Source organism: Budorcas taxicolor, chromosome 2 (genome assembly GCF_023091745.1).
Source record: "Budorcas taxicolor isolate Tak-1 chromosome 2, Takin1.1, whole genome shotgun sequence".
NCBI lineage: Eukaryota > Metazoa > Chordata > Mammalia > Artiodactyla > Bovidae > Budorcas > Budorcas taxicolor.
The window spans coordinates 176292227-176316541 of NC_068911.1; the positions used below are offsets into that span (position 1 = coordinate 176292227).

Consider the following 24315-nt stretch of genomic DNA (forward strand, 5'->3'; position numbering starts at 1 on the left):
AGTTATAGCCGGGGATGGCGGGGGATGGGGGGTGGGGTGGGGTGGAGTTGGGGGTGGAGGGTGAGGGGAGGGAGGGTAAGACGCCCCAGGAGGGGGGAAACCATCGGCGAGGCCCCCAGCACTCAGATCCCCCTACCAGCCCGGAAAGAGGCGTCCTGGGCGGCCGTGAGCGCCCCCGGGCTCTCGCTTTAAAGGCGGAGCGCCCGGGCGAGAGACGAAGGGGGCGGAGCCAGGGCCCCTCGCGGCCGCTGATTGGGCGGCGCGGGCGTGCGGAGCGGCTCCGCGGGCGCCGATTGGGCGGGTGAGGCCGCAGGCCGGGTGATGCGGGAACTGCTCGCCGCGGCCACGTGGGGGCTGCGCCGGGAGTCGGAGGAGGCAGGGGAGGGCCGCGCGGTGCAGGCTCGCGGGTCGCGGCGCCGGGCGGCAGGGACGGGACACCGAGCCCGCGGTGAGTGAGCACACGGGGGAGCCGGGCGGGGGCTGGGACTGGCGGATCGGCAGGAGCGAGACTCGGTCCCGGGGCGTGGAGATTGGAGTGCGTGGGTGGCTGGGTGGGGGGGGCGCGTGTCGGATAGGGAGACGCCTGTCTGTCCCTTTCGCCCATCACCGTCATCATCTGTCACTTCCACCATCACCGTCCATCACCTCCACCACCCCCTTGGCTAGGGTCCTGCCTCGCTCGCCCCTCTGTCTGGGGACGGGGAGTGAGCAAGACTTTCTCCGCCCCCGGGGCCGGCCGGGGACCCTGGGAATTACAGTGATAGGGATAATTCCCCACTCTGCGGAGCGGGCTCTGTACCGCCGCGCATCTGGTTTCGGCCGCACTTTAATCCTGAAAACAGCACTTTGCTCTTCATGTCGTCTGCGCGGGGAGACGAGACTGTATTTGTTGGCACCTCCCCCCCTCGACACAGACGCACGCAGATCTTAGGTCCTCTTCGCTCTGCCGTATTTTCCTCCAAGTCGCTTCAGCCCCCCTGAAATGCTGATTTCCAGGATCCACCCCCGCCCCTCCTCAGGCCAGCTTGCTGAGGGCTGGGACTTTGTTTTTTGTTCACCTGGAACGTAGCGCTTGGAAATGTTCTCAGAAGGAACAGATAGATGAATAACTCCAGAAGGCAGCTGCTATCATTAAACCCACTCTCTGGTTGAGGACATGGAGGCTGATGTTGGTTACATCAGCCAGCCTCGTGGGGACCCCACCGGCCACGGTCCTGACCTTAGTCTCTCCCACCCTGTGGCCCAGGGCAAACAGGGATGGCATGGGGCGGAGGGTTGTCCTGGGGGTAGGGGGCTGTCCTGGGGGTAGGGGGCTCTTCTGTGCTGCGGAGCCAAAGACTGTGGTGAGACTGGAGTACCTGTGGCAGCCCCAGACTATCTGGCCTGGAAGGCAGGCAGCGGGAGAAAGCAGCTGATCACATCCACCCCCAGCACCACTGCTGTTGTTTCCTCGCCTCACCTGCCCCTGGGTAGGCTGAGACACGCCAAACTCAGGAGGTGGACACCCGCTTTCTTGGGGGCGGGCAGTGCCATGGGGGGGTGGGGGGCAGGGAGGGGGGAAGAGCCCTGTAGACCCACGATGGGTTCCCAGCTCCCCTTTTGCTGTGTGACTTTGGGCAGGTGACTTCACCCTGAGCCACCATTTGCTAAGCACTGAGTCTGCAGGCTGAGGGGTCTCCTGTGATGCTGGAAGGTGGGCCCTCCTTAGGACGGCACTTGGCTGCAGTACAGCGCAGCTGAGGCCCCCATCCTTGCCCCTCGAGGTGGTCAACCCATCCAGTGCCCCGTCTCTAAGCGGCCACCTGGAAAACGTCAGAGGAGCAAGAGAAGGGCCCCAGCCTTGTTCCAAACGTGTCCCCTTAGGATGATTCTGGCCCAGAGCCAGGCTCCTGTGCAAAACCTAAGAAAAACAGATCTGATCAAAGGCATCCGTGGATGTCTGTGCCTGGAATAGGTCAGCAGGTCTGTTTCCATGATTCAGTGAGCCTCTCCCCTCCCTGGTCCCCTGGGCAGTCTGGGGCTGAAAGGTACTGTACCCCTCAGGCGTAGGAGGGAGAAACTTCCAGTTTTCCAAGGTTGGAGTAAGAAGGATCAGGTGATGTGGGGGTGAAGTGGGACCCATAAGAAGGCCCAGTGGCCTGGTCTCCCCCCTGCACCCCCACAGCCTACAACCCAGGGTGTCCCCAAGAAAGCTGCGGCTCTGGATGTGGGCGAGGAGGCTGTTTGCAGCCTCAGCCACAGCTGTCCGGCGCCTCCTTCCGGTTGTCTACCCCCACCTTCTGAGGGCTGCTGCAGCGGTCAGGCTGGGTGTGAGATGTGAGACGTGCTCCCTGCTCCCCACCTCTCCCTCCTCCTATCTCTCCCTTTTCTCTCTTTCCATTGTCTTTCTTCTCACTCCTCTGTTCCCGCTTCTTCTTCTTCTTCAGTCACTAAGTCAGGTCCTACTCTTTGCGACCCCATGGACTGCAGCACACCAGGCTTCCCTGTCCGTCACTATCTCCTGGAGTTTGCTCAGAATCATGTCCATCGAGTTGGTCATGCCATCCAAACATGTCATCCTCTGTCATCCCCTTCTCCTCCCACCTTCAATCTTTCCCAGCATCAGGGTCTTTTCTAGCGAGTCAGCTCTTTGCATCAGCTTCAGCATCAGTCCTTCTAATGAATATTCGGGACTGATCTCCATTAGGATAGACTGGTTGGATCTCCTTGCAGTCCAAGGGACTCTCAAGAGTCTTTTCCAACGCCACGGTTTGAAAGCATCAGTTCTTCGGCGCTCAGCCTTCTTTATAGTCCAACCCTCACATCCGTACATGACTATTGGAAAAACCATAGCTTTGACTAGACGGACATTTGCTGGCAAAGTAATGTCTCTGCTTTTAAATATGCTGTCTAAGTGTGCCATTCTTTTCATCCTCTGTTCCTTCCCTCTCTCCCTTTTGCCCCATTTGGTTTGGGTTTTGGTCTCTGCCGCCTCTGTTCCCCCCTCACCCCTGCCTACAGGCACCAGGCATCCCAGCCCAGGAAGTATTGAAGGTCGAGTTCCCTGGAAGCCCCATCTCCGTACCTGGAACCAGGGCCACATGGCTTCTGTGCCAGTTACATCCTAACCTTGCTGTATTTGAACGTAAAATGACATAGGGTAATGGTCATGATGTGAAAAAGAATTAGGATCAAAAAGTGAAGAGAGGTGAGAGGGCCCAGGAAAGCAGGAGGGCAGAACCAGGAAGCCCTCAAGGGGACTGTGCAGCGTCAGGGGCGAGGCTGAGCTGGGGGCCGCTCCCGGGCTCTTGGAGATCTCCCAAACCCCGCTTGTCCAGACTCCTGCAGGTGCTCGAGCACACCCGGGGCGCACCCATCTCCGGCCCAGCGCCTGGGCTGACCGCTGCTTTCTTCTGGCAGGAATCACGGCCCCCAGGCACGTCTGCCCTCCCGGGCTGGGTGGTCTCCTCTCAGGTGTGGCCTGATGCAAGGAGGGTACTGACAGTAATCAGACCTCACTGTCCCGAGTTCCCCTCCTGAGGGGCTCCCCATTCCCCCATACTTTGGCCCCCTGCCATGGAGGGCCGACTCACTGGAAAAGACCCTGATGCTGGGAAAGACTGAAGGCAGGAGAAGGGGGCGACAGAGGATGAGATGGCTGGAAGGCATCACCGACTCAATGGACACGAGTTTGAGTAAACTCCAGGAGTTGGTGATGGACAGGGAGGCCTGGCGTGCTGCAGTCCATGGGGTCGCAAAGAGTCGGACACGACTGAGCGCCTGAACAGCAATGGCCACATTCCCCACGAGACCGTACTTGCTGGTCACAGCTCTGAGCCTGGTGGGCATCGTGCGCGGCTCCGTGCCTGCAAGCTCTCACCAGTGCCGCACGTTACCCCACATTTGGGGTTGAGGAAATGGGGGCTCAGAGAGGTGAAGCAGCTTATGCAGCATCACACAGGATTTGGACCTGGGTCTCTCTGATCCCAAATGCAGTGATTCCGAGTAGCCTGGTAAGACGGAGGGAGCCCTCCAGGATGGGGGACTGACGCGGATGTCTACAGTTGACCCCGAGGAAGCCTGAGGGAGCCGAGTCCTGGGTCGGAGGCAGAGGCACTCGGTCGTTCTGTTTTGTGATGCGTTTGTGGTTGCTGCTGTTGTTTTTTCATCTCTGTTGCGGCCGCGCTGGATCTTCATTCCCGAGAGCCGGCTCTCCGTGGCGGGGCGTCAGCTTCTCCAGCTGCCACATGCAGGCTCCACGGTGGCGGGATGCGTTCATGCCGCGTTCACTGAACATCAGCTGTGCCCTGAGCTCTGAGAGAGAAGGACGCGCCCTCCCTGCCCTGAGGACAGTCTGGAAGGCAGCATCCCTGCTCTCCTCCGCTGAGAGGTCCGGGAGATCTGGGAAAGACCAGCGTCGGGGCTGGGCTGGGCCCGCCCTCCCTCCCCTCTGACTCAGCACCAGTACCGGTTCTGGGCAGGGGCTGGGGTCAGGCTGGGCAGAAGGAGCCAGGGTCCCGTGGCACAGCCTTGGCCCGTCAGTTCAGGGGCCACCGCTGCCCCGTGGACTCCAGGCCTCCTGCCCTGGCACCTGCTCTGGCTCCCCGCCACCCACCAGGGCAGCGCCTCAGTCCCCTTAGGGGACGTTTTGGGCTGACCCCACCCTGGGTGCTGCTCTGGTAAGTTCTGCCTCGGGGCCCAAGCTGCCCAGCTGCTCTGGGCCTTCGCAGACCCTGTTCAGGCCGCTGTGACACGCCTCCTCTTGGGTGGTACCTCCCAGGGTCCCTCTCTCCTGGCACTCTGCACAAGCTGTCTACGTGTCCGCTCCCTCTTCCTCCAACCTCACGCCTCAGCGAGGCCTTCTTGGCCGTGGCCACCCCCCGGCCTGCCCTTCATGGCCTCCTCTCTGCTTTAGCACCATCTGTGTTAGTCGCTCAGTCATGTCCCACTCTTTGCGACCCCGTGGACTGTAGTCCCTGGACTTCTCCAGCCCAGAATACTGGAGTGGGTAGCCTTGCCTTCTCCCGGGGATCTTCCCAACCCAGGGTTCGAACCCAGGTCTCCCACATTGCAGGCGGATTCTTTACCAGCCGAGCCACCAGGAAAGCCCCTTGTCACCATCTGACCTATTCCATATCTTACTGATGGCTTAATTGAATGTTGGCTCTACCAGGGCAGGTGGGGAGTTTGTCATTTTGCCCAGGGTGTGTGTCCCCTGTGTCCCAGCGCCCAGGACGCTGCCTGGCACACACAGCAGGCGCTCAGGCAGGGTTTGCTGGATGCCAGAATGTGGAGGGGAGCCTCTGATGGGTGCTCCGAGGCTGCACACCAGACTTGGGCGCCAGCCCTTCTCCCCCTGCCCTTTGCAGCCTCCTCTCCATCCGAGGGAGAAGCCGGCCGCCCTGGGGGCTATGCAGAAGGCAGGGGCCAGGGGCCGGAGGGCCTCCGACTGCGGCCCTGCCCCTCAGCGGCCCCGGTGCATCACCAAGTTTGCCCAGGTGGGTGGGGTGGGCCCCCTAGGGGGGCTGTGAGGTGGGGTGGGGCGGGCCCTGGGGGTGGAGCCTGGCCCCCGGGGATGCCCTCTGCCACCCACCAGCCTCCCCCACAGCGCAGTGTGTGTGTGAGGAGGGTAACGTGGAGAGCGGGGATCGGGGCCAGGGGCCTGACTCCCCTGTTCCCCCACCCCCCACCCCTGCCCCCAAGCAGTATGTGGGCTCCTTCCCCGTGGACGACCTGGACCCCCAGGACAGTGTGTGGCTGGTCCAGCAGCAGCTGTGGGCACTGAAGGTATGGGGCTGGGGCGGGGGGCACTTCCCCACTGGGCTCAGAGCCCTGGAGTGTTGGGCTGGGAATGACCGCTGAGCCCCTCGGGTCCACCCCAGCCCCCCATTCAGAAAGACGGAGCAAGTAAGGCCCAGGGAAGGGTGGGGCCAAAGCCATTCTGGGAGGTGGGTGTCCTTGGGACCACACGCAGGCTCCTGGAGCCACATTCCTCATGCCCTGGGGCTCCCTTCCCCCAGGCAGTGGTGACCTGGGCCCCACAGGTGGGAGATATGGGAGGCGGTCATCACGGGCCGCGGGGTTTGTCTGCCAGGAGCCATGCACGCTGCGCCAGCCCCCAGGGGCTCCCCGTCCAGTGCTCTGCCCCTTGGCAGCTGCAGGGGGCGGGCTGAGCAGCCCCGGGGTCAGAGGCCAGGCTGGGCCTGCCCGGGCAGTGACGATGGCCCCCACCACTTCTCTCCCACCCAGGACTGTCCCCGACGCCGGGCCGTCATCCTGAAATTCAGCCTTCAGGGCCTCAAGATCTACAGTGGGGAGGGCGAGGTAGGAGCCCCGGGGTACAGATGAGGACCCCCAGGTGTCCTTCTCCCTGGGGACACGCCTGCACCCAGCTCCGCAGCCTCCCTCGTTTCTCAGCCTGGCCTGGGCCTTTGGACGTCCTCCCTCCAAGGGCCCTCCCGCCACGGCAGCTCAAACGACAAGTTTCTCCTCACTGCACCCCACCCCTGCCTCCAGCCCTAGAATCTCCAGGGACCAGATCCTAGCCTGAGTGTCAGGCCCAGTCGACACCAGGAGGTCTGAGCCGGTCCCCAGGCTGGGCCAGGGGCCTGTGGCTGGCCTCTTATGACTGGGGAATAGGGCCAGGCAGGCTGGAGGCCGGCTGGGAGCCCCTGTTAGGTCACCCATCTTCCTCTTGGTGAAAAACCAGCCAAAAAAAAGAACTGTAACCACGTGCCAGACTGGGTGCCCCATGACTTGGCACCACTCACCTAAGATGTGGTGCCAACACATCCAGAGCTGGCACGGTGGGGGCCCTGGGGTCAGGACCTGCCACCTGCACGAGGTCTCACTGACGCCCTCCAACAGCCCCATCGGAGGGGTCCTGTCCCAGCAAGGGCTCAGAGACCTGTACTTAGCCGCCCAAGGCACCGGAGAGGCAGTGACATAGCCCGGATTCAAACCCTGGTCATCTGACTCCAGAAACCAGGAGTGCAAGCCCAGGGCCAGCCCCCGCTGCCTGTCCCTATGACCCTGCCGGCCATGAACGCTCTGTCCCTCAGCTCCATGACTCAGCACGACCACCCCGGTCAGCTGGTTGGCAGCCCAGGGCAGGGGCCCCGGGCTCAAGGTCCGTGTAAAGGATGAGGGTGCCCGTGGGAAGCGTGGTTTGGGCAGGCCTGGAAGCAGGACAGAGTTCTTCATCCCAGGAGCTGGGTGGGCACCCAGGCTGGAGGGCAGACCCAGGAGGCTGCCGGCCGGGGCGTGGCGCCCACGGGGCTGCACGTGCTGGCCGGTATCTGCGGGCCACACGGTGGGTCTGATGGAGGCCATGGGCCTGCTGCCTCCCAGGTGCTCCTGATGGCACACGCCCTGAGGCGCATCCTCTATGCCACCTGGTGCCCGGCCGACTGCCAGTTTGCCTTCATGGCCCGAAACCCCAGGAGCCCAGCCAGCAAGCTCTTCTGCCACCTCTTTGTGGGCAGCCAGCCTGGAGAGGTACCCGGGGCCCAGGGCAGGGGGCCCAGCACTGGGGCTGGGGGGGGGGGCGGTGTGCTGTGGGTCCACGTGGGTCCTGGGGACCGAGGCCGTGGCTGGCTCAGCAAGCTGGCCTGAGCACCCCCGCCCCCCAGCTCACCACCCTGGCTCCTTCTGTGGCTCTGCCCTTGGAGGAACCCCCTAAAGTGAGTCAGTGGACTCAGCATGCCCTGGGCTGGGAGATGGGCACCAGGCCAGGAGGCTCACACTGCCAGGCCTTTGCCCTTGCTGTTCTGTCTGCCTCCACACCCCTCCCCATCATCCTGGCAAATTCCAGCTTGCCCTTTGGGGCTCAGCCACCTTGAATCCTCCGGACCACCCGGCCTTCTGCCATCCTGTGACCTGAACCACACTCTGCCATCTGTCTGCCCCTCACTGCAGTCATTGGAACTCTTTGAGCGCAGAAGCTGGGTCCGGGTCTTGAACTGTTCTGTTGCTTGGCTGCGTGGGGAGAGAGGATGGACGGGTGGATCCTAAACGTCCAAGCCAGTGTGACCACTGTTAGCGGAGCAGCGGTGGCCGGCCGTTTGGGCAGCAGGGCCTGGGCTTGGTTCCAGGAAGCAGGCCTCTGCCGTCACCCCTGTGTGTCGAGCTCTGTGTGGCTACTGGGGTGACTGGTGGCCGAGCCGTGACCCTTGAACTTTTGGAGCTCACAGTTCCATGCCGGGGCTGGATGATGCATGTGTGATGGATCGACTGTGCAGGCCTCAGAGTGCTGGGCCTCCCCTGGGGGAGGTTTCCCGTGGTCCATGTCATTACAGGGGCACAGAGATGCCATGTTGTACCCAGGGGTCACCCAGCAGTTTCTGTGTGACAGAGCCAGGATCAGATCCCAGGCCCTGCAACTTCAGGGCCTGGACTCTCAGCCTCGCCTCTGAGATATAGGTGGGGTTAGCAACTGAGGGCTAGCAGTGCATTCAGCGCCTGTATTCCCAGCTCCAAGCATGATGCCTGGGACATGGCAGACGCCCCCTGTTTGTCAAATGAATCAAGGAAGATGGGAGGGGAGGCTGCATGGTGGTGAGGTTTTGGGGGATAAGTATTCGTTTTCTCAGGGAAATAGGGAAGAGCACCTCAAGCCAGGGGGCTGCAGGCACCCCTGGCCCGTGGGTTGATGCCCAGGGACCCCCCAGGAGCCCCCCAGTTGAGCACACCTCCCTCTCCCTTCCCAGGTTCAGATCCTTCACCTGCTGCTCTGCCGCTCCTTCCAGCTCGCTTACCTCCTGCAGCACCCGGAGGAGCGGGCCCGGCCCGAGCCCTGCCCGGGGCCTGTGGGGGACGTTCCCCTGAAGCCCGTGTCCGGCCCCGGGGGGCCCCCTGGCCTAGTACGGGAACCCTTCGGCCGGGATCAGCTCTCACAGAACGTTAACGCGCTGGTCTCCTTCCGGCGGCTGCCGGCAGAGGGGTCTGAGGGCAGCGGGGTACGCAGCACCCCAGCCAGGGAGTGGGCAGGGGACCGGGGGACCAGGGCGAGCGTTTGGAGGTAGAGGGGGGCGGGTGCTTCCGTGGAGGGGATTATGGCCGGGCAGGCCTGAGTCTGGGCGCCCCTGCGGGGCCCTCCCTAGAAGGAGCTGCTGGAGTCGGGGAGCCGCGGGGGCGCCCGCCACGTGCGCCTGGGGAACCCGTACTGCTCGCCCACGCTTGTGCGCAAGAAGGCCATCCGCAGCAAGGTGCTCCGCTCCGGGGCCTACCGCGCCTGCACCTACGAGACGCAGCTGCAGCTGTCCGCCCGCGAGGCCCGTGAGTTGCCGGGGACGCGTGCACCGGCGCGGGTTGGACGAGGGTGGGCCTGAGCGGCAGGGTCTGCGGGCTGTGACTGTAGACGTCTGTGAATGCCAGGCCTCCGCGCTCGAGGATGTGTTCGGGGCTGAGCGCCCAGGTGCTGTTGGCCGAGGCACGGGCATAGCTGCTGAAGTGCTGTAACTGGCGAGTGAGTGTGCGTTGGCGTGTGCCTGGGTGTGCCTGTGTCTTTGGGGAAGCACGATGTCTGCAGACTGGGCGGAGAGCCGGGGGGCTTGGTAAAGAGACAAGCCCGGACGGTGCTGAAGCCTGTGGGGGTGAAACGGGGATGGGTGCAGAAGAGGACGACCTCCCTCCCTCTGATCGCTCTAGTTCCTGCCGCGTGGGAGGCCTGGCCCCGGGGACCCGGGGGCCCCTCGTGCCTGGTGGAGAGCGGGGGAAGCCTGACGGAGAACATCTGGGCCTTTGCTGGCATCTCCAGGTAGGAGTGGTGCCCAACCCTTAGGGAGGGCGGGGAACTAGGCTGTGACCTCCCCCAGGGCCCCGAGATGTGCATCCCTGCCCTTGGACAGAGGGCTCTCCGACCTTAGGCCAGAGACTTCCCCACCCTGGGCCTCAATTTTTTGTAAAATGGGGATAATAAAAGGACCTTTGGGGCTTCCCTGGTGGTCCAGTGGTTAAGACTTCCGCGCTGCCGGTGCAGAGGGCGTGGATTCGATCCTGGTCGGGGAACTAGGATCCCACATACTGTGCGGTGCAGCCAAAAGATGAAAAACTAAAATAAAACAAACAGACCTTCAATGCAGGGCTGTGGAAGGGATCAGATAAGGTTATTCAGCTGAAGCCTGTCACAGGGGACGGCCTTCCTAAATGCACGCTCTTTTAAAACTATCTCCCTAGTGGGTCAACAGTTAGGGTAGCCCTTGGAAACCTTTCTGAGAGGCAGTCAGAAAGCATCCTTTCGTGGAAGGTGTACTCTAGGCAGTCACTGTTTCCAACACTGTGGGTTCGTTAGGCTGTTTAGCAGACTGAGGCTGGGTCCCGACAAGGGGGCCCGCCCTCAGCCTCTGGCCTCGGCCCTCCCAGGCCCAGCGCCCTCGCCCTGCTGCGGAGAGACGTGCTTGGAGCCTTCCTGCTGTGGCCTGAGCCGGGCGCCAGTGGCCAGTGGTGCCTGTCGGTGAGGACACAGTGTGGCGTGGTGCCCCACCAAGTCTTCCGGAACCACGTGGGCCGCTACTGCGTGGAGGTGAGAGGGTTCCCAGCCCTGCCCCTCGCCATCAGGCCCCGCCCCTTTCACAGTTTCACAGTTCACACCGGCCCTTCATTGGCTCCTTTTTGCCCCACCCCCCCCTCTTTAACGCTCCACCCAGCTCGTTGGTCCTTCCAGCTCTGGCCCCACTTCCACTCTGCGGGCTCCACGCTAAGGCCCCTCCCTCACCAGAGTAGGGTATTTCAAGTAGAGCCGTGGGCTTCCTAGGCGGTGCTGGTAGTAAAGAACCTGCCTGTCAATGCAGGAGATAGAGGAGATGCAGGTTCCATCCCTGGGTCGGGAAGAGCCCCCTGGAGGAGAAGATGGCAACCCACTCCAGTATTCTTGTCTGGAGAATCCCATGGACAGAGGAGCAGGGCGGCCTATAGTCCAAGGAGTCTTAAAGAATTAGACACGACTGAAGTGACTTAACACACAGACGCACAGTGGAATTTTGGGCTAGGGGCACGCCTCGCATTTTTTACATCAATCACAGCTTTTAAAAGTCATGCTTTCCCACACCCTAACTTGTCTTTTAGCAGAGGAGGAAACAGACTCAGAGAGGGTAGAGGCTTGCGTTTAAGTTCACCCAGCCTCTAGGTCTGCAGTCCTGGCCTGATCACACGCTTCCAGGGACTGGGGTGGGCAGGCGCGGCTTTTTAAATGTGCGGCCTTGTTTGCACTCTAAGTGCCTAGGTCCTGTCCATGCCGTGGGTGGGGAGTGAAAGGGGTGTGTTTCTGCTGGGAGCCGTACAGGGTCCTTTCTGAAGTGAGGCAGGATCCAGGGTGGTGGGGTAGTTGGAGGTGTGATCCGTGGGGAAATGGGGGCTGGAACTGAAGTCCCTGCCCTGCCCCCTCCCCAGCACCTGCCAGCTGAGTTCCCCAGCCTGGAAGCCCTGGTGGAGCACCACGCGGGAACGGAGCGGAGCCTCTTCTGCTCCCTCGACATGGGCCGCCTGAACCCCGGCTATGAGGAGCAGGACTGCGGGCCCGAGGGCCGGCCTCCTCGGATGCTCCGGCCCCTTGGCCACGCCAAGTCCGAGGCAGAGCTGCAGGGTCTGGGTTAGGAGGCGGGGCCCCACCCGGATAGGCCCCGCGGTACCCTGGCTCCCGGGCCTCAGCGGGCCACTCGGCTCTGGCCTCTCCCACCCTGCTGGGCACCACCAGTTCCATCCAGTCACTGCCCCTGGGACCAGTCTTCCATCACTTCCCTGCCTGTGGGGGTCCCTGAGAGTGGGGATTGCCAGGGGCTTCTCCCCAGGACATAGGCCGTCAGGATCGCAAGCGTGGCAGACCGAGCTCCAGGCTTCCAAGAACTTGCCGGGTGACTCGATGCTTGCCTTCTCTGGTCTCACCTTACTCCTGGGTGGGGAGCTTTCCAAGGTGGGCAGGAAAGTTGTTCCAGTGCAGGTGGGGCCCTCTCTTAAGGAGGCCAGGCCTTGGGGCCCTGACTGGGCGTCCCCAGAGAGCTCTGGACCAAGGCAGCCAGACGCGTGAGGGAGAGGTGTGCGGGCAGGCAGGAGAGAAAGGGTGTGGGACCAAGGCACCCTCTCCGGGAGAGAAACAGCAACAACGCGGTGGAGTTTGGGGGCTACATCCAAGCAGACAGAGCGCGGCCTGTTTCCCACATCCTTTGAGGTGAGAGGAGTCCGCCCTTGAGTTCTGAAGTGAGGGGGCGTTAAGAGGCTGCAGAGAGGAGCCAAGTCACCCAGACCCCGGGGTGGACACCTGAGTGGAGAAAGCAGTGCGAGCGGCCTGACGGGGCAGAGGATCCCAGTGAACCTCAGATTAGGACGTCTGCTCAGAAAACCACAGAGTTGGGCTTCCTGCTTACACAGAAGAGATGTCGAAGATTCCTCCCCTCCCGTACACCCTCCAAAAACCAAGACACCCCCCCACCACCACCCAGGCTCACTTCCTTTGGCCATTTGATTCCAAGGGGCCAGCAGTGAGCTACAGGCTTATGGGGGTGACCAGGCCCTGATCCTCTCATCCTGCAGGCCACACTGGGTTTGGGTTTGGTGGCTGCCTGGGAAGTGCCCCCACACACACAATGATGGCATTTCCCTTAATGGGCATCTGTCAGGGACCATGCCAGCCCCACTGGGGGTGAGGGTCAGGGAGGAACCATCTAAAGGCAGAACTGCTGTGGGCCCTGCCAGAGGACACTTGGCCTTGGCTGGCACAGGGGAGTCCATCCAGGGAAATGACCCTGCGGTGATCGACAGCTCTACGTGTCCCCCTTTATAAGTAAACTTGACAGACAAACATGAATCTCCCAAACTAAGGAGCAAGTTCCCGGTGGATGAACTTCTACTCCTGAGGCAGAGGCCTAGTCGTGAGTCTGGGGGCTGCCTTCTCCCCTCTCTGGGGACAGGATGTGACTGCGTAGTGCCTTGAAAGTAATACACTTGTGTTTCTTGGAAAAACAAGCAGCCCCAATGGAATAAAAAGATTGAGGAGCCTCAGAAGTTCAGGCCTGGCGTTCCCAGTTTACAACCTCCAGCTCAGGAAAGGGTCTTGGTTGGGGTCTTGTCACTCTTGTCACAAGAGATAGGAGGAAGCTGTCCTTTAGGGGCTTGTTTCACTGGAACCCTAGGGGCTCAGAGGTTAAAGCGTCTGCCTCCAATGTGGGAGACCTGGGTTCGATCCCTGGGTCAGGAAGATCCCCTGGAGAAGGAAATGGTAACCCACTCCAGTATTCTTGCCTGGAGAATCCCATGGACGGAGAAGCCTGGTGAGCTACAGTCCATGGGGTCGCAGAGTTGGACACGACTGAGCGACTTCACTTTCTTTCTTTTCACTGGAACCACAGCAGTGGTTTTGTACTGAATATGAGTGGGAAACCGGACTCATGTTACAACCCTTACTACCAGAAGCCATCTCCTCCCTGGGCAAAGCCCTGTTCCTTCATAAGCCCCAGCCTCCTATTCCCCTGGCGAGGAGAGGGGTTTGGTGATATGGGGCCCAGGATTACTGCACCAGAGTCGCACACATTTAAGAAGCCCAGCTAACTGGCCTTACCTCTGTGAGGGACGGATTTTGTTGCACCAGTTATCTGTGTGGACAGGGTCGGGAGCGTCCCCACAGTACTTTAACATCCTTGCACATAGCGCTCATGGGTCACATGGTACAAACAAGGCCAGGTTTGTGACCCACGTGTGCAGACACCTCCGTGTCTTCATAACAGACCACAGTTTCCAGTGTTGCAACCAGCGCCACCTGGGTAGCCCAGCTCTCCTTACTGTGTGGACTTGAAACAAATAAAGTGCATTTCTTCGGATTGTCGAGTACAGACTTCCTTTGAAAGGTGAGGGCTTTGTCCAGTTGGCTTGCTGTGCTTTCCTTTCTCAACCATCCCTTCCGCTGGTGCTGAATGATGAACCAGACAGAGATCCTGTCCTCAGGGGCTCAGGAGGTCTTGAAGGAGTTGTGTGGGTAGCTTCAAACAATGACTCCTGCTTACAACCTTCGGTGGGTATTTCCTGTAGGGAAGAGACTCAAGTCCTTATGTTCTGGCCACTCAGATGATCCTTCTGCTCCTGCAGCATGCCACAGGGCCTTTGCACAGGCGTCCTTGCCCTCCTGTCCTTTAACTGATGAGCTCCTCAACCTTACCATCTCTCTCAGGAAGCCTGCCCTGACTGCCCCCTGGGCCCCTGCCCAGGCTGGGTGAGGTATCCTGGCCAACTATTCAGTACATCTGGTCCTTTAGTTTGTTAATACTCTTTTATTTATGGGATTTTTGTTTGTGGAATATTTGTTTCAAATGTCAGCCTCCTCCACTAGACCATAGGTGCACTGCAGGGCAGGGGCTGCGCTATCTCCCAGGGTCTATTGCCATGCCTGGCCGATAGCAGAAAATTTCTGTGCAAACGGGAGTCTAGAAGAGGTGGGGATGGAGTGGGGCTCTTCTAGAGGGATTTGTGCTGGGGTCGGGGTGGGGTGGGGAGAGAGGCCAGGCAGCCTCTCCAGCCAAAGGACTTTGGCTCTCAAAATTTTGTTTTGTATCTTCAGCTTGAGTCTTAAATACAGAGGGCAGCATTAGAGGGAAGCTTTGCTCTTTCATCGCCCGGTGTAGGGGTGCAGGGGGACGCTGTGACAGGCTCTGCGGCAGCCTTTCCGAGTCAATACAGGGATGTGGATAAAGGGCAGCAAGGTCCCTGTTGCCTTTGTCGGTAAGTCTCTAACCCCCGAGGGAGGTCACTCCTCTGCTATCTCCTCGGAGCGGGGGTGGGCTCCCCTGGGCCACCTCTAGCAAGGTGGTTAACCTCTCAGAACTGGGGCTGTGCGGACTGGAAAAGAACGGCTGTGCAGCGTCTAGTGAAGGCTATGGTTTTTCCAGTGGTCACGTATGGATGTGAGAGCTGGACTATAAAGAAAGCTGAGCGCCGAAGAATTGATGCTTTTGAACTGTGGTGTTGGAGAAGACTCTTGAGAATCCCTTGAACTGCAAGGAGATCCAACCAGTCCATCCTAAAGGAGATCAGTCCTGAATATTCATTAGAAGGACTGATGCTGAAGCTGAAACTCCAATACTTCTGCCACCTGATGCGAAGAGCTGACTCAGCATCAGGGAAAGACTGAAGGCGGGAGGAGAAGGGGACGACAGAGGATGAGATGGTTGGATGGCATCACCGACTCCAAGAACATGAGTTTGAGCAAACTCCGGGAGTTGGTGATGGACAGGGAGGCCTGGCGTGCTGCAGTCCATGGGGTCGCAAAGAGTCGGACACGACTGAGCGAGTGAACCGAACTGGGCAGCGCCTGGCACTGAGTCAGCAGACGCGTGGACAAAGTCAGCGCGGGTCCCCCACGAGGGCGCACCAGCCTTCAGCACTCGCGCTGGGAACTTCAGCACGTGCGGCTTCCTCCGGTGCGCGGGGCGCGGGCGTCAGGGAGCCGCGCGCTGTGACGCCCCCGGCGTTGCCCAGCAACCGCGGACGCCGCGGAGCCGTGCGCGCGAGCGAGCGGGCGGTTGGGGCGGCTCCGGGGGCCCGGGTCCTGCGGCGGCGCCCAAAGCGCGGATCCGCCACTGCCCCCCGCGCCCCGCGCCCCGCCCCCGCCCGGGCCGGGCCTCAGGGAGACGCGCGAGCCCGCGCGCCGGAGGAGGCGGCGGCTCCGGCTCGGGCCGCTCGGCTCCCCCGCCGCCCCGCTTCCTCCTCGTCCCCGGGCGCCCCCCCGAGGAGCCCGGTCCCCCCGCCGCGCGGGCGCTGGCCCCGCCCCCTGGCCCGGGCTGCTGGGGGGTCCCGTGCGGGCCGCCCCTGGGGGACGCCCCCGCCGCGGCGGCGCCATGGCCTCGGAGTCGGTGAAGGTGGTGGTGCGCTGCCGCCCCATGAACCAGCGGGAGCGGGAGCTGAACTGCCGTCCGGTGGTGACGGTGGACTCCGCTCGCGGCCAGTGCTTCATCCAGAACCCGGGCGCCGCGGACCAGCCCCCCAAGCAGTTCACCTTCGACGGCGCCTACTACATGGACCACTTCACCGAGCAGATTTACAACGAAATCGCCTACCCGCTGGTGGAGGTGAGGGCCCCCGCTCCCGAGGAGACCCGCTGGGCAGGACCTGGGGCCCCTCGGAGGGCTCCTGAGGGCAGGCGCTGACCCCCGGGCCGGGCGGGAAGGCGCTTCTGGAGGGGCCGCAGGTGGACAGCAGCAGGCTGAAGACTTCCGTCCCCTCCGGAGACAGTTGGAAGCCACCGGCAATGTCTGTCTGGGTCCCCCACTGCCCCTGGTGCCAAGGCTGGTTCTCCCCGCATCCTTCCGCCGTTCCCCGCAGGAGCTCCAGCCCCCGCGACCACTTGCCCCCCCACCCTCACCCGGGCAGCCTCAGGACTCCTCTGAAAACTCTGGTCACTTCCCCAGCCTCCCCTTTCTCCTCTCTCCGCTACTCCGTCCGGAGCCCTGGCCCCCTCTTTCTGCCCTCAGCACCGGGAGCCCTCTCCATCATCACCCGCGCTCCAGCTTCCTGAGAGGCCCGTCAGGGTACAGCCTATATATGTGTGTGTGTGTGGAGGGGGGAATCTCACTTCTGCAGAGAGAAGGCTGTTGGCCAGGCCTTGGTCTCGGAGGAGCAGAAACCCTTAGAATGGGAAGGCAACGGCAGTTCTCACCCCTTCGCGGGGCTTTTGCTTTCTTCACCTTCTCATGCTAAGGAGCTCCTTGGAGCTGCAGGGCAGGGGGGCTCCCATATCACAGATGGGGTGACTGAGGCCCAGAGGAAGGAAACTTCTGAGCTCCCACAGAGAGTTTCTGGAGGAGATGGGGCTGGAGCTACACCTGGTGTCTTCTGGCCAAGGGTTCTTTCCTTGGTATTGCCATCTTCCCAGTTGGGCAGAGAATTCGCTAGTGAAGTGAGATGTCAGGATGTGAGGTGTTGTTCCAGGCAAAAAGGAAAAGGTGAAGAATTGCTGTCTGTACCCCCAGCATGAGGATACCTGGGGCTCTGGGGAGTCTGGCAGCAGAGAAACTAGATTGACTTCTCTAACCCAGTGTTTCCAAAAGGCATTTTCCCGTGGAGCCTTTCTGCTTTGGTCCGCATGCCAGCTAACATCCCCCAGCACACCTCTGTTGGCTGTGGTCAGAACCCCTTGTGGGGGCTGAAGTGTTCCACAGCCCAGAGCCCCCCAGCAGTGAGGGCGTGACTGGAGATGATGCCCAGGGAAAGAGGGCAAGTCTCCCCACACGTTGGTCCTGGGCCCCAGGGGTGGCCAGGCTCTCCTGCCATCCTGGAATCTCAGGCTCTAAGGGACCAGAATGGGTGGCCTGTTCCCACCCCCACCTCGGGGTCCTTGAATGTCCACCTGGTGGCAGGCGCTCACTCTTGCTGGAGTAACCCGCTCCCCCCTTTGCTTCTTAACTCCTGGAAGACCCTTCTGCACAGTGAATCAGAGCCAGACTCCCTGACGCTTTCAGCTCCCTGCGTTGTTTCTGTACCTGGGCGCCAGAACACCTCTGCTTCCTGGTCCAGGGTCGGTCCATCAGAGATGGGAAGATTCTGAGACTGAGTTCTCCCTGGCCTTGGCTTCTCCAAGGTCTCAGCCTTGCTCATGCGTCTGCATCCTCACCCTGGAAATAATTCCCCTGAGCACGCCTCCCTTGTTGGGGTTCCCAAGAAGCCCCAGCCCAGAGGGGGAGCACCTCAGATCTCCCCTCCAGCCCCCACTCCTGTCGCGAGTGCAGTACTACAGGGATGTCTGCCTCTGGGCCTCCCACGGAGCCTCAGGCTCAGCAGGACATACGTTCATTTTCATTAATTCACTCAGCTAACAGAGAGCATCTCCATACCAGGCCCCATCCAAGGCATGGAGCAATAATAACAGCACCTTCCCTCAGCGAGCTCACAGTTGGGCGGAGGAGCAGCTAAGCTAGTAGCTGCAAGCCAGGGTGATGAGTAGGAAGAGAAGCCATGGGGACTTTGGCAGAACAAAGACTAGCAAACCTGGGCTTGGAGGGGATGGGCAGGCAGGGAGGACTTCCTGGAAGCGGTGAGGTCTAAACCGAGGCCAGAAGGGTGAGAGGGGTCAGCCAGGAAAGAAGGTGGAGGAAAGGGCCTTTCAGGTGGAGACCAAACCATTTGATCTTCGCCAGACTCCGTGGACATACGTAAAACTGGGATTATCATTCCTGGTGAGGAAACTGAAGCCTTGAGCATCCTAAAATGGGTTAGGGGTGATTTTGACTGCAGAGCTAGGTCTCCAAGTTCCATCCTGTGAATCGTACGCAAAGCACAGCGAGGAGCAGCTGCACCCTTAGGCAGGGCAGCTGTGTGTCTGCCCTGCTGGGCTCTGACCACCTCCACCTCCACCCATCCCCTCCTGCCCAGGTCCTTCCCTCCAGATCCTACTGCACAGAGCCCCCAGCGCTTCAGACTGACCCTTCCTGCCCTCCCCTCCTTTCCCTCCCCTTGCCTTCTCTCCCAATTAAATCCAGACCGGGTTCCTGATTTCTCTGTCACTGGGTGACCTCTTCTACTCTCCTGGGAGCTGTCCACCCCAGACCCATCTTTCAGCCAACTCAGCACAACCTACCCTGAGCTCATCCGCTCCACGCCCAGCCTTCTGCTTGATCTCTGGGCTCTTTCCCACCCAGTCGCTATTCCCTCTCCCCATCATCCTGCTTCACACCCATGGCCTTAGAGTCACCTCTGATGAGCCACTGCCCAACCCACCCAGGGGCCTGGTGCTGTGGACAGACCAAGGACAGGCCTGGTTTCCAGAGACATCGACGCGGTAGAATTTGGCCCCTCGATGGAGCACAGAGCTGTTTGGGAGAGGACAGGGGGCATGAGGCAATTTAGCACAGGTGCTAAGTAGAAAAAATCCGACCTCTAATAGCAGCCTCACGGGCATTATTGCAGAGGATGACACCAAGTTATAAAGACGGTCAACTAAGTAACAGTTTGATTTCATGAAAATCATTCAGTAAACAACAATATGGGGGAACTTGGCAAAACTTCGGAGGACAGAGTGGCTGACACTTAGGACCCGCTCCGCATGTATGCGTGTCCCTGGCAGGTCTGGAGTATCACTTAATGGGTGAAGCGTTTTTGAAATTTTATGTTTTGCCTGAAGAATGCAGGTAAAGTTGTCTTCCACTTCACTCCACAGCAGCGTGGTTCTGCAGAACTTCCCGCAGTGGTGGAAATGTTCTGGATCTGGGCTGTCCAATTAGGGACCGCCAGCCATACATGGCAAGTGAGCACTTGACGTGAGGTTAGTGCTTTTGAGGAACTGAATCTTAGTTTTATTTAATCGTAAGTTAGATTTAAGTAACCACATGTGGCCAGTGGCTACCACTGGGGATGGCACAGCTCTCGAGCCAGCCTTTCCAATACAAATGTCACATGAGCCACAGACATAATGGAAATTTTTCTAGTAGCCACATTTTAAAAGGGCTTCCCTGGTAGCTCAGCTAGTAAAGAATCTGCCTGCAATGCAGGAGACCCTGGTTTAATTCCTGGGTCGGGAAGATCCTCTGGGGAAGGGAGAGGCTACCCACTCCAATATTCTTGGGCTTCCCTGGTGGCTCAGATGGTAAAGAATCTGCTTACAATATGAGAGACCTGGGTTCGATCTCTGGACGGGGAAGATCCCCCAGGGCAGAGCAGGGCAACCCACTCGTTTTCTTGCCTGGATAATCCACATGGACAGAGGAGCCTGGCAGGCTACAGTCCATGGGATTACAAAGAGTCGGACATGACTGAGTAACTAAGCACAGCACATTTTAAAAAGTGAAAGGAAACAAGGAAAATTAATTTTAATGATACATTTTACTTGACTCAATAGAATCCCAAATATCATTTCAAGAAAGCCTGATAATAGATATTATCATGGCATAATAGCTATCAGAGAGATATCAAACATTCTTTCTTCACTGTAAGCCTTCGAAATCAGGTTTGTGTTTCACACTTACAGCACGTCTCAATTTAGGTGCTAAAGTGTCAACAGTTCAAATGAAACACCAAAAGTAAATTCGTGTTTAATGGGAAACCATTTTACACTGCTTTGGTTTTTAAATGGAAAGTAGAAGATTTTACATTTTTAAAAAATATTTTAAAGTTTTAACCTTCCTCAGTGGCATGAGGCACCCCTCTGGGGTGCCTGGTGGCTGCCCTACTGCACCGCGCGTGTGAAATACTTACTTCGATATGGAGCCCCTCCTCCAGGCCTGGTGACATTGATAGTCCAGGCACTGCAGCATGTTGTCCCTGGGGCTCCGTGTGCCCCTGCCTCTGGCCTTCTGGTTGGGTGACTGGTCTGCCATCGCTTCCGCGCCCACCCCGCCAACCCTGGGCCGTCTGATGAGCTCTGGATCGTGACTTCCGGTCTTCCCTCCCCTGCAGCCCCTGGGGACCCCAAGCCCCGCAGTGGTCTGTCTGCAGGACGGGTCTTTACAGATGCCAGCTGGGCCCTCGAGGCCTGGGCACAGCTCTCCAGGCCCACATTCTGGCACAGGAGTCCCCCTCCCCACGCTAAGTTCTAGAATGTGTGGCCTCATGAGCTGGGTGAGGGCAGGGAGTGGAGTGTCTCCCTTGTTCAGGGCTTGGTCCCCACCCAGAGCACGATCCCCTCGCAGAGAAGAGAGACGGAACCTATGCAGTGAACAATGGCCTCGGTGAACGAGGGTCGCCCTGAGGGAGTGCCACCCTGGTTTGCCTCCTCCTCCTTCCCAGCTTTGTCTCCATCCCCCCCCCCGCCCCAGGTCCACCTGCTCTCAGCCTCCCGCCCCGCCCCTCGAGGCTTTGCTCCAGCGGTCACATCAGCCTTGAAAGCCTTCCTCCTCCTCTCACCTGTCGAAATCCAAGCCACCCTTTCTGTTCCCCTGTTCTCCGCCCTCGCCCACCTGCCCAGAAAGTTTGCCTGGCTCTTCCTGCACTTTCCCTCTCTCCCTCTCCTCGCCCAGCCTGAACTCCCATCATTGCACGCACCTGCACCTCATAGAAGGACCATCTCCCACCCGTTCCAGCAGACGCTTGGGGAGCACCTACCTCCATGTGCAGGGGGCGCCTACCTCCGTGTGCCAGCATTTCGAGTGCCAGGGCAGGAAATCATTCCCAAGCACAGCTCTCAACGGGCTTCCCGCCAGTGCAGGAGACCGGGGTTCGATCCCTGGGTCGAGAAGATCCCCTGAAGAAGGAAACGGCAATCCACTCCAGTACTCTCGCCTGGAGAATCATGGACAGAAGAGCCTGGTGGGTTGCGGTCCACGGGGTCAGAAAGAGTCGGACACGACTGAGCGACTAAACGGCAGCAGCCCCACTGCTCGGTGCTATCCTGACCCTTTGGCACCGGTGAGGACGCCGAGGCCCCGCGCCCCTGGACGAGAACAGGCCAAGGGCACAGGCAGCAGAGGATGGCACCAGGCTCTTAGCCAGACACAGGGACGGTCTCCTACCCCACCAGCAGAGCCGCCTCCACTTCTGCACGGCCCACCCGCACCCGGCACCACCACAGTGGGACAGCTGGGGGAGGTGCGCCGGCCCCTGTGTCAGGAAGCAGCCCTGAGCGCGGCCGTGCTGGGCCAGCTGAGTGCCGGGCTGTGTCCCCCCTCACAGGGCGTCACTGAGGGCTACAACGGCACCATCTTTGCCTACGGCCAGACAGGCAGCGGGAAGTCCTTCACCATGCAGGGCCTGCCAGACCCGGCCTGCCACAGAGGCATCATCCCCCGGGCCTTCGAGCACGTTTTCGAAAGCGTCCAGGTAATGGGCCTGGCGGATGGCAGGGGCGGGGCGGGGCGCCCCAGGCATTACCGTGAACAATCCGGGCGCACTTCTGACCTGGGATGTGGGATGTGGCCAGAGCCGGCCTAGCCGCGGCCCAGATGGGCAGAGGCAGGCTCTAGTTTCTGAAGCGGTGATGGGAGAGCTTAAAGCTGAGAAAATTCTACCAGTTCTACGTTTTTCTCCTGCCATTTTTGGAATTTTAACACTTTGTGTGATATTTCATGTGGATATGATGACCCGGAGCGCTGGCCTGAGACGCGGCTGTAAGTGATCAGAGCTTCCCCTTCTCGTGGGCCAGTTGCTGCAGACCAAGCAGTGTGCAGAACACTTTGCACAATTATCTCGCTGCGACCCTAGCCCAGGAGGTAGCTGTTACCCTCGGTTTTGACATAGGGCATCCAAGACCGGGAGCCCTTATGGGCTGGGCCCAGACCAGTATCCCGGTGTCCAGATGACCGGTGAGCCATGCCCTGCTGCCCACTCGTGAAGGTTCAGAGATTCCTGCATCTGAGAAATAACAAAGCAGGGACTAGTCAGCTGCACAGCCTGCTGTGCTGCGCTGGGACTCGTTCTGATGACCCGCAAGCGACTGGAAGAGCCGCCAGGGATTAGCCCAGGGCCGGTGCTGGATCCAGGCCTTAAGCCCACAGTCTCAGTCTCCCTGCTGTCACGGTGGGGCCCTCTCCTTTCCCACGAGGCCTGTAGAGTGCAGAGGGAGTGTGAGCCCTTAGCAGCATGAAATGATGCCACTCTGAGACGCTTGAGGGCCCAGCCAGCCAGAGAGGAGGGGACCGCTTGCCAGGCAGGCAGGGCCAGGTGAGGTCAGGGAGGCCGTTCCCCTTGATGTCCCGCCTCCTGCCGCCGTGTCTTGCCACGATGTCTGCCCGTGACGACCAGGCAGCGGGTGTTCAGGTGTCTCTGTTCTTCCCGGCCGCTCCCTGCAGTGTGCAGAGAACACCAAGTTCCTGGTCCGGGCCTCCTACCTGGAGATCTACAATGAAGATGTCCGGGACCTGCTGGGCACAGACGCCAAGCAGAAGCTGGAGGTGGGTTGGGTGCAGCCTCGCTGGGGTGGGTGAGGGGGTCCTGGAGGAGATATGGGGAAGGGCCCCCAGGGCCCACTAGTCTGCCCAGCCCTGCCAAGATGGACAAAGCAGGCCTGACCCCTTGGGGAGCCCAGCGAGACCAAGTCACCTGCCAGGACTGGACAGCCGGGTGGTTAGCAAGGCTGGGCCAGGTCTGGGACCTCTGGGCAAGGCTGGGCCATGTCTCCTATCTGAGACTCTAAATGCCAGAAGGGCCCAGTCCAGTTCCAGGAGGAGCCTGAGGAGGGGAGACCGACCCAGATCTGTGGCCAGCGTGCCAGTGACTGCTCCCAGCCTCTGGGGCTTCTTATCTGACTACTGGACCTTCCCACCGAGAGGCCCACAACCAGCGGTGGAGGTTGACCTACCTTCCCCAGTCCAGAGTCAGAATGCCTGTGCTAGGGGAGTGTCAGTCCTTAATGAGCATCAGTCTTGGAAGGTTGCTATGGAGATCCCCATCCTGTAGATGAGAAAAGGAGGCTGGGAAAGAGACGGGGACTTGCCTGAGGCCGCTGGATTAGGAAGCTCCAGGGTCAGGGTTGGACATTTTCTGTGGCTCAGACTGCCTGAATCTCCCCTGGGCACAGGCCTTGACAGCCAGTGAGGGGTGGGGGGGCAGAAGCAGATAAGGGGCTGCTGATAAGGTCCAGAAACAAATAAGGTCCAGTCCTCTGGACCCTCCCTGACCTCCAGACTGAACCGGACATTGTGACCTCGTTCCTCCTCCACCCCCATCCATGTGAGACAGGGCTGTTTCCCTGCTCAGCTCCAGAGCCCCCCACACTTGTCCTGGCTTCATTTGGAGGGGCTGTGAGTTCCTCTCTGACCTGCAACCATTAAATGCCCCACCCAAACACATCTGACCCCCAAGGAGCAGCTGTTTTGAAAAAAAAACAGAACACTTTTTTTGTACACTTTTTTGTTTGTACTGATCACATGGTGGAAAAACTCCTTAAAAATTAGAGCCAGAAAGACCCTTAGAGAGCTTCTAAGTCCACAGTCTTTTCGTGGTGGAGATGAGGAAACTGAGTCCCAGGGAGGGGAAGGGACTTGGCCAAAGTCACACAGCAAGTTGCTAGTAATGGTGTTGGTACCAGAGCGTGCGGGATCTGAGTGGTCAGGTGCTTTTTCTTCCCAGACTTTTTGGGGTGGGCAGTATAGGAAACCTGGGGTGCCATGAGAAGCCAGCGACAGGGTTCCATTCGAGGGAGGGATGTCCATTCAGCAGATGCATCCATTCAGCAGAGACGGCTGACCTGGGAGATGCCAGCCCGCAGACCATGGCAGGTCCACCTCCTGGGTGCCAGCTCCCCCAGTTCCCGTCCAGCCCAGGACCTGCCCCCAGCCCCCGCCTCCTCAGCTCACAGACACAGCGATTTGCCCTTTCTACACGGGAGCCTCCAGCCACCCCCTGCGGTCTTCCCACTGTCTTCTCTCTCCGGAGCTGGAGCAGCTGAGTCATCACTCAGCCCCCAGACAGGGAGATGGGGACAGAGCAAGG

General features: G+C 60.1%; 2 protein-coding genes across 2 annotated transcripts in view; both read left to right on the plus strand.

Annotated features, from left to right (window-relative positions):
- Positions 1 to 374: 374 nt before the first annotated feature.
- Positions 375 to 13766, plus strand: SH2D5 (SH2 domain containing 5). The gene is made up of 10 exons (XM_052664075.1): positions 375 to 448; positions 5349 to 5477; positions 5683 to 5766; positions 6229 to 6303; positions 7330 to 7476; positions 8688 to 8936; positions 9081 to 9255; positions 9628 to 9736; positions 10342 to 10501; positions 11368 to 13766. The coding sequence occupies exons 2-10, from the start codon at positions 5391 to 5393 to the stop codon at positions 11569 to 11571; spliced, it is 1290 nt and encodes a 429-aa protein (XP_052520035.1). The 5' UTR covers positions 375 to 448; positions 5349 to 5390; the 3' UTR covers positions 11572 to 13766.
- A 2031-nt stretch (positions 13767 to 15797) lies between these two features.
- Positions 15798 to 24315, plus strand: part of KIF17 (kinesin family member 17) — a 50792-nt gene continuing 42274 nt past the window's right edge. The window contains exons 1-3 of the mRNA XM_052635459.1: positions 15798 to 16028; positions 21559 to 21705; positions 22674 to 22775. Of these exons, the coding sequence (XP_052491419.1) occupies positions 15798 to 16028; positions 21559 to 21705; positions 22674 to 22775 (480 nt within the window). The remainder of the gene's footprint in view (positions 16029 to 21558; positions 21706 to 22673; positions 22776 to 24315) is intronic.

Bases quoted from the DNA above. Each gene is read 5' to 3' on its own strand.
- SH2D5 (XM_052664075.1), top strand. From the start codon at position 5,391: ATGCAGAAGGCAGGGGCCAGGGGCCGGAGGGCCTCCGACTGCGGCCCT. The intron at 7,477-8,687 runs GTACCCGGGGCC...CTCCCTTCCCAG, and splicing joins TGGGCAGCCAGCCTGGAGAG to GTTCAGATCCTTCACCTGCT. The intron at 9,737-10,341 runs GTAGGAGTGGTG...CGGCCCTCCCAG, and splicing joins GCCTTTGCTGGCATCTCCAG to GCCCAGCGCCCTCGCCCTGC.